The following is a 13,151-nucleotide window of genomic DNA, read 5'->3' as shown; positions in this document are numbered from 1 at the left end:
AATTAAAAAATAATTAATTAATCAAAATTAATTAAAATTAATTGATTGATTATTTTAAAGAAGAAAATTCAAATACTTGGAATCAGCAAATTTTAAAATATAAGAGCATTTTAAATTTGAAAGAATTTTAAATTAAAGAAAAAAAATAAAATTCAAGAGTTATTTAAAAAATTTTTGAGGGCACTGTAATTTAAAATATATTTATTGGTTAAGTATTTTAATTAATGAAGTGAGAAATTTCAAAAATAAAATAAAAATGCAGTGAATAAAATGGAAAAGGGGAAGGAAGAATGTTGTCCACTATTTGACATATACAGGCTCTCAAACTCTCCAAAATCCTCACCAATTCTCAACTTACAAGCTCTCGCAAACTGTACAACCTCTTCAAAACTCTCCAAAACTCTCAAAACTCTCTAAAACTCTCAAACTAAACTCCTCTGCAAGTTCTCCAAAGTCCCTCTTGTACGAGTTCTTGCAACTATCCTTGGGCTCTATCCTCTGCAACTACGAGCCCTGACTGCTGCAACTACTGGCTACGAACACCTGCTAACAAACAAGTGGAAAGTCAGTACATCATAAATGAATTAAATGAATGCCAATAAATCTAAAGCTACTATAGGTATAATAAAGTACTGAAAAGCAAGAAAAAGCTGAGTACGAAAAAAAGCCAGTAGTATAACAGTGCTAAAAGGACGGGTAAAGAAGTGAACTATTGTGGTAGGATAAAGGCTACAAGCACAAAATAATTAAAACACTAATGCAAGTGTTAAAGCCCCGAAGTGTAAACATCACAAATCTTTCAAACTCTCCAAGTATCAAACCCTAAACAACTGATATATTTCTCAACAAACACACAATCAAAATCAAAATTCTTGGGCAGCCTCGTTTATAGGAACTTAGTTGTAAGACCCACTACCCGACAACTTTCGTTGGAAAGTCGTAAGCCCGACCTTAGGGGAAAGTTTTAGTTAGAAATTGACCTAACCTCTAAACCCAATTGAAACCCCGGCCACTTCTAATAAAAGTCGTAAGTCCGACATCTAAGGAAAGTGTTTAGGTGATAATACAAACCTAGACCCCTCACTTGGGCATCCTAGTCTATAGGATTAGGTTGTAAGACTTGCTTTCGGGCAACTTCTTACTGAAGTCGTAAGCCTCACATTTTAGGAAATTTGATAAATAAATAGTAATGATCGTAAACCCTAAACAATCAAATTTAAACCTATGAGCATCTTAGTCTAAACGATTAAGTTGTAAGACCCGCTTTTTAGGCTACTTCCTAAGGGAAGCCATAAGTCCTACCCAAACAATTAAAATTCTCGGGCATCCTAATCTAAAAGGACTAGGTTGTAAGACCCACAAGAAGGGTCACTTAGCTTACAGGACTAGGTCGTAAGACCCTCCGTTAGACAATTTCTAAGGAAGCCATAAGATATATCCAACCTAAATTCTTCGGGTTACCTCTAAAAGAGGCCATAAGTCCCACTATTAGGGCAACTCCTAATCAGAGCCGTAAGTCCCAAACTAAATAGATTAACGGGCAACTCCTAATTGGAGCCATAAGATCCAAACTAAATAAATTAACAGACAACTTCTAAGGAAGTAGTAAGCCCCAACTCAAATTAAATTAAAACTACAATCAACATCTAACCACTTTAGTCTACTCGGGATCCCTGAGAGGAGGCAACCCATGACTGCTAATTAGATTCCTTGGACATTATGGTCAATGATTGTTAGTGTTGGTAGACTGAAATCTATAGTATACCCGGGACGACGGAACCATGGGATGTAAGCCACAATCTTCTAATAAAATATCAACTTAAACCAAAATTAGGTTGCTAAAATGTAAAGCCCAACTAGGATAGTTTGAGCACCTCTGAGTTTCATCTCAGAATCAAGTGCCCCTACTTCACCTCCTTTGGCTTTCATTCCCAAAATCCAATCCTTAGTTGATCTCTTCAACTTTTTCTTGAAATTCTAAAGGGCCAAAAACCTTTAACTAAGACTTTCATGGATTTAAAAAAAAAAAGTCGTTAACACAACGTAGAGGGACATCCGATCGTGCGAGGTCGTGGGCGACGACGTGCTGAATTCGGCGCCAGACAGGTACGTGGATTTTAATTAATTTTTTTTTTGTTTTTTTTTTCTTTTGTTTTATACAGCAGGTCAACAAGAACTCACAAAGAGAACTGTAGAACTCACAAAGAGATCCAAAAATCAAAATTTTCATTCATAATCATTATCCTTTTCCAAGAGGAAGGGGAGGACTTAAATAGCCAAATACATGAAGGAAAATAAAAAGACACAATTGCCCTTAGGGCAAACTCAAAACAAAGCCCTCAAGTGAGGGTAGAAATGGAAAAGTACAAATAACAAATAAAATACATCAAAATAAATAGACATGATCGTAGCCGTTGATCTTCGATGTCCTCATCACTCGGACTGCTGGTATTCATAGGATAATAGAATTCTTAGATCTTTGTTAGTTATATTTTTTTTCCCACAATCACCTTCTTAACAATTTAATTGAAATTCAAATATTGGGCCTAGGTCTAAAAACATGCCTATACAACTATCCTTATTCGAGGTGCTATCTTGTGCAAGAGAGGTAATTCGTTATGGTGGTTTGTGTCTATAGCAAGATTTGACGCCTGATCTAAAAAAGTCCTGGCTTGAAAAGCATGATACATTTTATTAAAATAAACGAATGCATCTCTTGAAAGATGAATTGCTGATTTCAAAGTGGAGTTGGTGCTTTCTTGCACTATAAATCCTATACCTTGTGTAGTTTTTTACAAGCCTTGATTTGATACTAAAAATGAATGTATGTGTTTGTAGACAATAGCATTCAACTTCCTCCTCTTTAAATGCTTATTTTTCCCTAGTTCTAGCTATCCTATATTAGCTTGTAAAAGGAATTACGAGCATATATTTCAATTTTGAACCTTTTATTCACTTGGCAATTTTTATTTTGATAGGTCTAGTCGAGGTCCGACTGTTGATGGTGATCTTGGAGTTAGTGTTAGTGCGCCTGGTGGAGCTGTTGCTCCTGTGCCGACATGGACTCTACAGAGACGCATGCTGATGAATGGCACTTCCATGGCATCTCCATCAGCATGTGGTGGAGTTGCTTTACTTCTTAGTGGAATGAAGGTTGATATGACAATCATTGCTCTTTGTATTGCATTAGCAATCTGACTTGTTAATGTATTGTTGTAAGTTTAAATTACAATATGTCTTCTTTATGTTTCAGGCTGAAGGTATTTTCATTAGCCCATACACTGTACGGAAAGCATTGGAGAATACAACAAGTCCTATTAGTGATCTGCCTGTTGAGAAACTAACCACGGGGCACGGGCTTATGCAAGTTGATAGGTTAGCTTTGCTTGTGCAGGCCATCATTCTTACTGTTGGTGGAAAACCTTGTTTGCTTAGAATTGTCCGGTCAGGAAACAATTTCCTGTACCTTTTTATCTAATATGGTTATTTTTGTTGCCAAACAGGGCATATGAATATATTCAGCAGTCGAAAAATCTTCCATCTGTTTGCTATAAAGTTTTTATTTCTCCAGCTGGAAAATCGAGTTAGTCTCCCTATTTCTCTTGAAATTAAATAATTTTGTATCAATGTAGTAGATTCTTAAAAAATTCTCCCTCTACATTTGTGAAATTTTTACGCTATTGATTAAAAAAATGTATGGTATAGTGATGAGCAAGACTAATCCGTCCTGCACTGGAAATTAACATAAACTCAACTGATCATACTCTGATTATCAAAAGAAGACCTTAAAATTCTTCTAATGCGTTCCAAGCTATGCTTTGATTCTTAGTTTAAAATTTTATGAAATTTGACTCAATTAGATACTTGTTGTAGCTCCAATATCACGTGGAATCTATCTAAGAGGAGATTGTTCTTGTCAACAAAGTTCTGAGGTATGGTATTCTCTTGACCAGAAGTTAATATTTTTGGGTAAACTTATTTTAGGTTTTCTGGAATTTCTTATAATGATGTTCTACGTGACATTATTGTCATTGAATTCTATATAAGTCCCTTTTGCGTCTTAGGGGTCTCTTTTGCCCCACGTGCTATGCATATATCATATTCTCTGAGGTCCTTTTTGTCTCACTTACAATGCAGTGTTGCCTTACCTGTAATTATAAATTACATTATTTTATAACCAAAATTTACTTTAAATGGATATTCTGTACACCTCACATATTCATAACTCATTCTTGACTTGTTAGGTATAAATTTATATGAGAACTTGTCTCTTAATATTTACATGTCAGGATATGTTAGCAATATAAAATTAATGAACTCTTTTCAATTTATAATCAACTAGAAAAGCATTACAATAAACATCATGAATTTTATGTTAAACTTCAGTGATACATATATGCAAGTGGTTGATCATACATGAAAACTTGGAAGTATAATCATTTGTATTATTGGAATCTTGTGTAATACATTTATCACTTCAATTAAATCATGTGACATCATAAATATATTTAGAAATATTAATTCTTGCATTTGTTAATTAATATTTACATACTTTCCTGATGAGCCGTATCCTCCAATCCACTATCTCTTACTCTTCTACGTTTCTATGTCACGTACAATCCCCTTATAATCTTATAAATATTGCAATCCATTATTCAATCAAATGTATAACATAAACTTATGATTAACATAAATTTACATCAAAACTTTTCTTATTCATATATATGGTGAATCCTAAAATACAATTAGGATACATTTCTTTAGAACTTTTATGCATTTAGGAAATATAAAAGATATTACTACAAATATTAGAATTCTTACCTCTTTAAATTTTCTCTCTTAATCTTCCGTCAGTGATTCCCCAATTTGTTTGCACACTTATATCAACTACAATCCATCACATATTTCGAAATTAATCACATCTAAATCTTAGTGACAAATTATAAAAATTTTCATTCAACAATACTGTTAAAACTTGTTAATACTTGTACAACCGAAACTCTTGTGTTGCCTTAAACCAATCCTCCCTTCAATGCAGTGTTCCAATTTCCCCTGCCGCCGCTTGCAACAGGAATTCTCTGAACTGCACCGAACCAAACGACATGGAATTCTATGCACTGTGCCGATTATATCTACACTCTGCAAGCAGTTTTTCTTCCGAACACTGCTACAGGGAAGTGCATGCAATGAGCTGATTCTTACTGTGGGATTCTCTATATAGTTCCGAATAAAGCTATAGTCCCTTATGCACTGTGCTGCTGCTGGAGGATTTCCACTATGCCGAATGCTCTACAGAACTTTTGCACTATGCCGCCTTCTACCTACAGATGGCTTGCGTGATATCCAAAACAGATAAGGATGGAAGAGTGGGACCCAAGCTATAACTGCTCTCTCCTCTAATAATCCAAAGGCATCATCTTTTCAGAATTTTAATTTCTATTTAATATTTAAAATGCAAATTAAATTTAAAAATATTAATTAAACTTATTGTAAAAGAGATACCTGATTTTCTGGTTATTACAATGTTGGAGTGTTGTATAGGGCAGATGGTTTGTACTATACCCATGGTGCTGTCTTTGCAATCTTCCTCTCTCTTGTTGTATCCTTCTTTTCTTTTACTACAGTGGTAATCTTATTCACTGGCCTCTATTGCTGTGCCTGTTGGCTGCTCATGTCGCACCTACCATATGCTGTGGATGTTGTGTTGGGTTGATGGTTTGTAATGTTTCCATCGTGCTGTCCTCACACTCTCTTCTATCTTTCTTCATCTTTTACTACTTTTACTACAGTGTTAATAAATATTTATTGAGTCCTGTTGCTGTGTTTGCTGACTGCTCAAATTGTACAAACCAAGTTTTGTGCTTGTGGCACAATGAATATCTTCCTTCGGTGTGGCGTTGTCTTTGGCATGGGGGGGGGGGGAGCTCAAGCATCTGGTGTCACGACCCGGCCCGGTTAGCTCGCGAGGGCGAGGCGGGAACAGATGTCGGACAGGATGAAAATAAAAGAAACTTCACAATAAACAATTAACATATCTCCAAAAAGTACCAAACATAAGGAAAGAGCCACTACAAAATCTCCAAACATAAACTTTTCTTTTCTTTCATTCCAAAACACCAATAGATGAATTTAACATTAAGTTTACAAAATACAAAAGGGGATCCAAAATTCTTTTTCACACTACAAATGACAAAACATAATGTGTAAGCATAAGTTTTCCTCCCTCAAACCTTAAAAGAAAAACCCTAGGCAAAGCATGTAGCTAATCAACATATCAAGCATTGGTTTTTCTATAAAAATCCCTCACTTAAACCATGTTAAATCCATTTTATCTTCACTAGAATTAGGATTTCATCCTAACTCTAGCTTTGGAAAACCCTAACTATTAGGGCATGCAAAAACTTCTTCTAAAAAGAATCCATTTTCACAAAAAGACTTCCTAACCACAAATATAAACTTTTCTACAAAGGCATTTTAATAGAAAATCAAAATCAAATAAAACCCTAGATTTCAAAAATCCACATTTTCATAAAAACAATATACATTAGGGTTTAGAAACATCACACTACCCTTCCCTAAACTTTTCTCAAAGAAATTCCAATTTTTCTGAAAGCCCTAGTTTCCATTTCTTAGAGAAAACTTGAGGGAAGAAGGAGAAAACTCAAGCAAAACACATACCTTAGTCTTCCCTTGGATTTCCCCACGTTTTCCTCCACAATCGGCCGCCGAAAACCCTCCACCCGAAGCTCTCGTCGCCTTGCCCGTCCGCCTCTCCTTTGTCCGCTCGGTTTGGGCGAAAAGAGCGAATGGGGGAGAGTGGGGAGGTTTCGGTTTGCCAAATAGAGAGAAATGGGAATGGCCAAAAGACCTAATTGCCCTCACTTAAGCAATTTCGACCTTTTAAAAGCTTAGGGGTAAAGTTGTCATTAAGAGTTTTCAATAAATTTTAATTCCCAAAATACTTAAAATCCAATATGGGTTCTATACATCAAAACGATCAGAATTTTACGCTATATTTTCTAAAATTATTCCCGTCGAAATCCGACAACTTCAAAATTTTCACTTAAAACTCGTCGCGGCGCTTTGAAAAGCGTGCGCGGTCTTAAACAACATTTTGCGGGTTTTACATCTGGCTTGGATCATAACTGGCTCAAAATTGATACCTTAAATTAAACACAAATTTAATGAAGTTATAACATATAAATTCTTTTGTGTTGATTAAATAAGTCAATTTATTTAAGTTAAAGATAGTCATTTATTTAGTTGGGCCATGAACTGGTACTGGCCTAGTCCAGGAAAGTTGGGCCTGGTTCTTTCTATTCAAGCCTGCCCATTGCACAGGTGTAGGCATATGTCATGCTCGATGTCTTAACCTCTTATCTTTGAGCACAAAGGTCTGAGTCTGTTATTCTGTTTCTCTTCGTGTTAATGATACTATTGAAAATAAAATAGTTCAAAATCCATATGCTGATCTGCATTGCTTCTTGCTCGTATGATTTTCTGTTACCAAGTGGTAGCCTTGGTACTTTATTCTTGGTCAAGTTGCGTTTAGCTTCTGAGGGCTTGATTGTCCTACCAAGTGGTTTTGTTTGAGAATTTAACCATGTCTGTGGAAAGTTTTCGCTGAGATGAATGGATCTCGAACCAGTTTGGTTAATAGAAACTGTTGAGGTTCATTTTTCTTTTTCTTTGCTTATAGCCAAATTTGTTATTGTTATAATCAGAAAACAAGTTTCTCTCATTTAGCTACATGGAAAAATATGGAGAATGCAAATGAAATTTACTTTATTTGATTTGCATCTATTTTTTATCTCTTCTATATACTAATTAGATGCTATCTTATAGTGGACTATCCAAATAGAACCAAGTTTCCATGAAGGGGCAAATAACCTGGAAGAATTGGTTCCTTTTGAGGAGTGCATACAACTATTTTCAACTGAATCATCGGTTGCTCATGCTCCTGAATATCTTCTTCTAACACACAATGGGCGTAGTTTCAAGTCAGTATGCTTTGCAATCTGTATATTTTCCTCTTTCCCTCCTATGTGTAGTAAGTCCTGCAATTGGGTATCATAACTTTTATGTTATGTGAATGTAAACTTCATTGTGTGATATGTTGGGCAATATATATACACACGCACGCTTATATTTATTATACACATCCGTGTCTAAATTTGTGATAATCATTCCAGATAGTCATCTCTACTGTTGAAAAAGTGTTTTGTTTATTGCTCATGATGCTGCAATTAATTTAATCTTGTTCATTTGATTTGCAATACTTGAATCTAAAATTTGACCTTTTACTGTCAACTTCCCAAACTTGTCTCGCTCATACACCATGATCATTTATGATTACTTAATTGCCTGCATGAAATAGTAAATCTACATTCAAGCCTACAACTGAAGTTTTTGTTTGTCTATGCCCTGTTTGAACTCCAGCATAGTATCCTTGTTTAAATTAGGTTCATGAGATGTATCTCTCTTTTGTTTGGCATCATGATGTAATTGGGAATGTGTGTGTTTGTCTACATCTTAATTGACATTTTCAACATCAAGTTCACTTGTGTTGACTGTAACCGTTGCACACAATAGGCTCCACATCGGACAAAATCGCTCCCGACCGAAATCACCGACATACATGACACAATCGTCACCGGGCCCACCTCACGACGATTCAACCACCGCCATTCACAAAATAAAAAGATCCCTCTCATTCAAACGCTCTCTAACGCACACTCACGCACACATACGCTCTCAGAATCGCAAGGAATCAGAAGCAAGAAGTTCGGCAACTTACCTTTCTGACATCCGTCTTCTTCCTCTCGCCGAATCTGTCACTGACCTCATCTGCTCCGGCCATCTCCGACCTCCAACTGCCTGTTCTTCGCTGTTCGAACCCGACGTGCCCTAGACCCGGCCGAATCCACGTCGCCGAGCCCAAAGAACCCGCCGGATCGCCGCTGCCGCCGCCATCTCCGTCCGAATCGCCACCGAGCCTAGCCATCCCGCGTGCGTGCCTCCGATCCCGCCTCCCTGTCTAATATGGACCTTTGAAATTCAACTATTATATCCAATTAAAACCAAGCTAAAACATAAGTTTTGAAATTGCAAACAAAATGAAGAAATGCACATTCCTAAGATTTTCAAAATCTGCAGTGCAAAATGCTACAATGTAAAGACATGGAAGGAGCTCGATAAAAAGCATTAAATGGTGTTATGTAAGAGTTGGTCTTTTCTGATGAAGGAAAAGTTCTAGAACATATTGATGATGATTGAAATCACCCTCCCATTCTTGAGGTGAATTTGATATACTTTACATCCAAAGGATACCTTGCATTAAACACTTTATAAGCTTGTTTTTTTCATGGATAGAAATCTATAAAATATTTTTGCTTGGTGGGCCAAAGAAAAATATAAATATTAAATGTATACAACCTCAATTGTGGACATAAAGTGGGGGCTCAAGGCCTATTACAAATATTAATTTTTATGGATTTGGAGAAATACATATGCATCCATTGGGATTGGTGCTTGAGACTTTTAGGTGAGAAACTGAGTATAATGCTTGAATTAATACTCTTTGATTACACTTCTTAGGCTTATTAATATAGAATGTTTAAGGGTCTAGAGTTAAAAAGTGCAAGCTTATGATGTGATGCCCAAAAGCATGCATAAATGGCCAAAATTTATAGTGCACCAATTCGCAGTTTTGTCAAAATTTAGTCTCTTTCTATGAAATTAGAGAACACAAAAAACTGTCAATAAACATGAAGTTAGAGATAACGAAATTCTGAAATTTGTAAAAAAGATAAAGGTTGATTTAAAGACTGTTAGGAAACAACCACCAAAACAGAGAAAATGTGCTGAATTTCAGAGATATTCAGCAAACATCAAGCAGATTTTACAAAATCTGGAGAGAAATAGAAAAGTCAAGCACTTGAAATTCTATAAGAGTTGAAAAGAAATAACCCGATGCAACCAATCGTCAATATCTAGCCGAAATCTTGAGCCCAAAACCACAAACAGATATCTCCAATTTCAGATTTAATTCAAGTTCCCTTAACCCTAACAAGAAGGAAATTACTTAAAGAAAAATTAGAATTCAGTAATCCCTAAACAACGCTTAATTTGAAATTTTCCTCCTCCTGTATACATGAACCAGTCTAGAAGGGACCGGTTTAGCCGGCCCTTGGGCCGGTCTAACAAAGGCATGCAATAATTAGGATTCAAATATAAAGAAAAATGTATTAACTTACCCGATATTAGTCATCACATAAAACCAATAACTAAAAAAAGAGGGGAGGTAAAGAAGGTATATCACCGAAGTGTTTATTTTGGCTTTGTCACTATAATGAGAAAACTCCCTCAAAAGTTGTCACCTGAAGAATACCCAAATAATTAGTGTATACAACTTTAAGAGGGAATTTAAATTTTTTCAACTTTTGAATTGATCTGGGATTTAATTTATGGATTATAAAGTTCCACAATTGGCATTTTTCTGAAAATCCTCAAACTGTAAAACGACAACCTTAGATTTAACTTGCACCGAAGCTGCAAAATGCTTTTATGTACTTTAGATGTATTACTATGTTCATAGATTTGACCATATAAATTATATATGATATGTCAATATGGATGAATAATCTCTTTAAAGAAAATTATTCCAAATGACCACTTAGGTTAATTTATGTATTTTAGATTTGACCACATAAATGAAATTTGTATGTTTAAATTTTCTTGAAGGAACTCATCATTAAGAAAATTGTTGCACTATGCACACAGTTTCATTGTCTCCTTTAGACTATGTTTGTGAATTTGTAAGTCATGAAACTAAGAACTAAAAATATAATCAATTTAAACTTGATTTGTTGAGATGATTTTGTTGGAAACTTATTAAAGAGTTAAATGATCTCCTTCATTAATTGATTTATCAAGTTTAATAATCATGATTTGCTTACCTTCTCACTAGGATTAAACTCAGGATCTTTTAGAAGTTTAAATTTATATCAATGAATTTCTTTGGAAGTTGAAGTTTCAATTTCTGTGAGCAGTTTAATTTCACATTTAAAATCACATTCAAATTCAAGTTGCACTTTTTGTTTAGGTTTGGTCTTAGGTTTAATTTATTTTTGAATTCAATTATAAATTGAGATTTCGATTACATATTGATATCATAATAGGTACACTTTTAAATTTTGATTTGAACTTTTTTCAGATATAAATTCATGCTCATTTTCTAGTGTAGACTAGATTTCTCATAGAGTTTCAAGTTCATATGTGATTTTATTCTCAATGTAATTTTCAGGCTCAAATTCCAACTCTTGCTAGAGCATAGGTTCATGCTTATTAAAATATTCTAATCTAACTGCAGTTTTTTCAGATTTAACAACATTGAAACATGTTAAAATCCCAGCTGTTTCCTCTCGAAGGAGATCCGACGACCACGAAGAGCGATTCGTGGGAAGCTCGCAAGAATCACACAGGATCATATTGATTCCTTTCCAAAATGAAGTAGCTGATTTAGGAAGGAATGCATTAGGGCTATTATGCATTAATCTGTAAATATTTGTTTCACTATTTAGATATCCTGTATGGAATATGGTTTTTTCTCTCAAACTTCTGATTTTAACAGGCTATCAGAGCCACGAAGGAAGTAAAGAGGAAACCATCGGATGTCGAGTGAGAAGAACGGAGCCGGAGCCTAGCGGGACGAAGCCTTACCTGACGAAGGCCGAAGTCGAAACCTAGATCTCACGGACGAAACTTTGCTGACGAAAGAAGAAGCCTCGCGGAAGGAAGAAGAAGCCGCGACCTTGTGGAACAAAACCTTGCCGATGAAAGCCTCGTGGAAGGAAGAAGGCTCCGCAACTTTGCCAACGCCTCGCAGAAAATGCCGCGACCTTGACGAAGCTTTGCTGACAGTACCACTAGATAATCCACTCGTACGGGAGGAGAGAAGACTCGCCCTAAGCGGGACGGAATCCCTCTGCTCACGGAAGATTAGGCCGAGACTTCCTTTTTTTCCACTCGAGTCCCGAGTCAGACCCACTTACGCAAGTCTCGAGCCCGACCTATTAAAACCCTATTCAGCCTTCATTGCTGATAAAAGTGCATAAAAATAGGCCTTTAAAAGTAGTCTTTATTACTACTTATTGTAACACCACAATGTCGGAAGAAAATTCATCCCGAAACTTTGATCAAATAGAAGATTCTATGATACACCAAGAACGAGGTTATCTCCAAAGTATGCGCGCCTAAACGAGAAGAACTGTCTAAAGTGATCTGAATTTGTAAAAGCCTACTTAAAGGGAAATGGAAGGATATACCATCTCCTTAGAGGATGACCAAAAGGAGAAGATCCTAATTTTGGGGCATGGGATGAGGTAGATTCCATGATTATGTCATGGTTGTGGAATTCTATGACTCTAGAAATTAGTGATACATTTATGTTCCTCTCGAGACAAATTTTCTCTAAAGCTCAGGATGTTACTCAAATCTTTGAAATCAAAATCAGAGCACAAAACAAGGAAGCAAGACCGTGATGGAGTATGTCACCCTTCTACAAAACCTATGGCAAGAACTTGATTATTATAGATGCATAGAAACCTGTTGACCTTCATGCTATACCCAAAGGAACCAAAGGAAGAAGAAACAACAACATCAACAACAACAACAACAACAACAACATCAAGCCTTTATCCCACTACGTGGGGTCGGCTACATGAATCCTTTTTCTCCATTGTGTCCTATTAAAAGTCAAATTCTCGTTTAAATCTAATAAAGAAAGGTCATTCCTAATATTTTCTAACCAAGTCTTTTTAGGTCTACCCCTACCTTTCTTAACATAAGTCAAATCTAATACCTCTACTCTCCTAACCGGGTCATCGCAAGGCCGCCGTTTTATGTGACCAAACCATCTAAGGCGACTTTCTCTAATCTTATCTCTACTGGAGCTACTCCAACCTTTTCACGTATATGCTCATTTCGTATCCTATCTCTAAGGGTAAAGCCACTCATCCACCTGAGCATCCTCATCTCTGCCACACTTAACTTAGTATTATGCTTCTCTTTTAATCTCATCCACCATAGAGGACCCCCCTGATGATCATAAAAAATTAAGAGCCATTGCTGGAGAGATTGTTAAAAAGCTT

The 13,151-nt window shown here is 35.9% G+C and overlaps 1 protein-coding gene across 3 annotated transcripts in view; it reads left to right on the top strand.

The window, feature by feature from the left end:
• LOC110099325 (tripeptidyl-peptidase 2) overlaps positions 1–13,151 on the top strand; it is a 156,118-nt gene that overhangs the window by 43,313 nt on the left and 99,654 nt on the right. For all 3 annotated transcript variants that reach the window (XM_028694701.1, XM_028694702.1, XM_028694703.1), the window contains 5 exons: positions 2,979–3,153; positions 3,254–3,375; positions 3,504–3,583; positions 3,874–3,932; positions 7,846–8,000. In XM_028694701.1, coding sequence (XP_028550534.1) covers positions 2,979–3,153; positions 3,254–3,375; positions 3,504–3,583; positions 3,874–3,932; positions 7,846–8,000 — 591 coding nt within the window. The remainder of the gene's footprint in view (positions 1–2,978; positions 3,154–3,253; positions 3,376–3,503; positions 3,584–3,873; positions 3,933–7,845; positions 8,001–13,151) is intronic.

The sequence above is a fragment of the Dendrobium catenatum genome, unplaced genomic scaffold, assembly GCF_001605985.2.
Source record: "Dendrobium catenatum unplaced genomic scaffold, ASM160598v2 fragScaff_scaffold_542, whole genome shotgun sequence".
Classification (NCBI taxonomy): domain Eukaryota; kingdom Viridiplantae; phylum Streptophyta; class Magnoliopsida; order Asparagales; family Orchidaceae; genus Dendrobium; species Dendrobium catenatum.
Note: the sequence above shows the minus strand (reverse complement) of the source record. Positions and strands in the feature narration are given on the sequence as shown.